The 2510-nt window shown below is 46.6% G+C and overlaps 1 protein-coding gene across 1 annotated transcript in view; it reads right to left on the minus strand.

The window, feature by feature from the left end:
- Window positions 1–1928, minus strand: part of LOC126390598 (actin-binding protein WASF3-like) — a 19425-nt gene extending 17497 nt beyond the window's left edge. Inside the window, exons 1-3 of the mRNA XM_050044977.1 lie at window positions 1916–1928; window positions 1529–1663; window positions 1259–1412 (exon numbers count right to left, since the gene is read on the minus strand). Coding sequence (XP_049900934.1) covers window positions 1259–1412; window positions 1529–1663; window positions 1916–1928 — 302 coding nt within the window. The remainder of the gene's footprint in view (window positions 1–1258; window positions 1413–1528; window positions 1664–1915) is intronic.
- Between the last annotated feature and the right edge of the window lie 582 nt (window positions 1929–2510).

Raw genomic sequence — 2510 nt, forward strand, 5'->3', positions numbered from 1 at the left:
ATATGTTGTTGTTTCATATTTACAAGTTGCTGTGTGTTGTTATAGATCAGACTAGTGCACCAGTGACAGGTGTTAAAATTAGTTCTACCATGACAACATTTAAATGCTGCTCACATGTAGCCTACGTTGATCAATTAATACTCAATACATATTCATGTACTGTATATGATGATCACAACACTTGAAATTGGGTCACTCTGCATCATGAGTACTTTGAACTTTTAATTTTAAATAGTCCTAGATTCTGCTGACAATACCCAGATACTTTTACTCAAGTCAGATTTGGTATGCAGCACTTTGACTTGTGACTGAGTTTTTGTTCTTTGTTGTGATATTCCTGGGTACTTTGTCCACAACTGGACAAACATATCGAACAGACATGCAAGCATCGCACGTCTCATCCTCATCCTTATCCTCATCCTCATTCTCATTCTCATCCTCTGCTGTCTTTCTGGGATCTGCCTCCTCAGCTGGGCAGCCTCCTCCTCAGCCTGCAGGTACAGCAGTCCTGCTGCAATAACTGCGCCAAGACGCCTTCTCCGATCCATGTCCGTTATTGATTTTTGATTTCCATCTCGCCAATGCTCACGATTACAATAACCACCAACTCTCCACAAACTTTTCCCCGCACTTGACTTTTGATTATAATCAGAAGCCAGCTGTGGGGAAAAGGTTTTAAAAGAAAAAGGTTTTATGAAAATATTTTGGCTATTTATATGTTTTTGTGTGTCAGTTAGTCTATATATGTTGAAACGTTAAAAACATATAGGCCTACATATTAATTTCTTACAATGTCTATGCAAAGACGCAGGGCTGGGCTGTGTTTATATTGTTTTATTCTACATGCATGTATACAACACAGTACAACAGCCAACGCGAGCGGAGGTGGTGACATCATCAAGTTCGCTGCTGTTCCAAAAGCAGAAATGACTGTACTCCCGTCCTCCCGTTCTCCCGTTCTTGGGAAGTCTGGACTCTTGCGTGGACTTGCCAAGTCCAAACTGCAAGTCCACAAGTCCGAACTGCCGAACTTGAGTATTGAGGAACGGCTAAAGTCTGCTTCAACAAGCAGACATCACTTCCTGTTGGTCTGAATGAGCTGAGCTGATTGGCTAGAGAGGTTTAGACCGACCTGTAAGGTGTCAGGACGTTGAGGGACGGGGTTTAGACCGACCTGTAAGGTGTCAGGACGTTGAGGGGCGGGGTTTAGACCGACCTGTAAGGAGTCAGGACGTTGAGGGGCGGGGTTTAGACCGACCTGTAAGGAGTCAGGATGTTGAGGGGCGGTGGTTTGTCGCAGCGTTGGTACATTTCCAGAACAGGGTTGAGGATGGAGCTCCGTGACACCACCTGCTGGTCCTGGATGGTGCTGCTCTTGAAAGCCTTCCTCATGTTGATGTCCTGCAGAGACACTACGACATAAACAGGTGTGTTAGGACACTGCAGGTGAAGAGGGAATCAGCCTGGGGTCAATGTCTGACTCATGATGACAATGATGATGGTGATGGTGATGAAGATGATGACTAACCTTCCTCCACGGTGGAGTCCAGCTGTGTGACCTTGACAGCCAGCAGGTCCACACGCTCCTGCAGGCTGCTCATCCTCAGGTAGAAGCTGTTGGCCTCTGTGAACAGCTCACTGAAGATGTCCTCCGCATGACGACCTGCACGCAGTCAACAACACACAAAGCCCGTGTTACCCTGCAGTGATGTCACACAGATGCCAGACAGACTGTAACCTGCCGCAGTTCACCTGTGACTCACCTGAGAGTCTGACCTCACCTCACCTGTTAGTGGACGTCCAATCAGAAGACAGAGACCATCAGAGAGTCAGAACGTCTTACAGTGAGGTCATCTCTTAGGTCTCCACAGAAAACAGTGAACACATTGACTGATCAATCGATCGACTGACTGACTGACTGGGACCATTGGTCTGAAATCAGAAAACCATCAAACCACCTTCATGATATTGGGATTGAAATGAAATCAATAATCCAGTAGAAGTGATGATGATGATGGTACAGTCTGGTACGGTCTGGTGCAGTCTGGTGTGGTCTGGTACGGTGTGGTACGGTCTGGTCTAGTATGGTATGGTACAGTCTAGTAAGGTGTGGTACAGTCTTGTACAGTCTGCTGCAGTCTGGTACAGTCCGGTATGGTCTGGTGCGGTCTGGTACGGTCTGGTACAGTCCGGTATGGTCTGGTACAGTCTGGTACAGTCTGGTACAGTCTGGTATGGTCTGGTGCGATCTGGTACGGTTTGGTACGGTGTGGTACAGTCTGGTCTGGTATGGTCTGGTATAGTCTGGTACAGTCTAGTACGGTCTGGTATGGTACATTCTGGTATGGTGTGGTACGGTCTGGTGTGGTCTAGTATGGTCTGGTCAATCAATCAATCAATTTTATTTATAAAGCCCAATATCACAAATCACAATTTGCCTCACAGGGCTTTACAGCATACGACATCCCTCTGTCCTTATGACCCTCACAGCTGATCAGGAAAAACTCCCC

Source organism: Epinephelus moara, chromosome 5, assembly GCF_006386435.1.
Source record: "Epinephelus moara isolate mb chromosome 5, YSFRI_EMoa_1.0, whole genome shotgun sequence".
Taxonomy (NCBI): Eukaryota; Metazoa; Chordata; class Actinopteri; order Perciformes; family Serranidae; genus Epinephelus; species Epinephelus moara.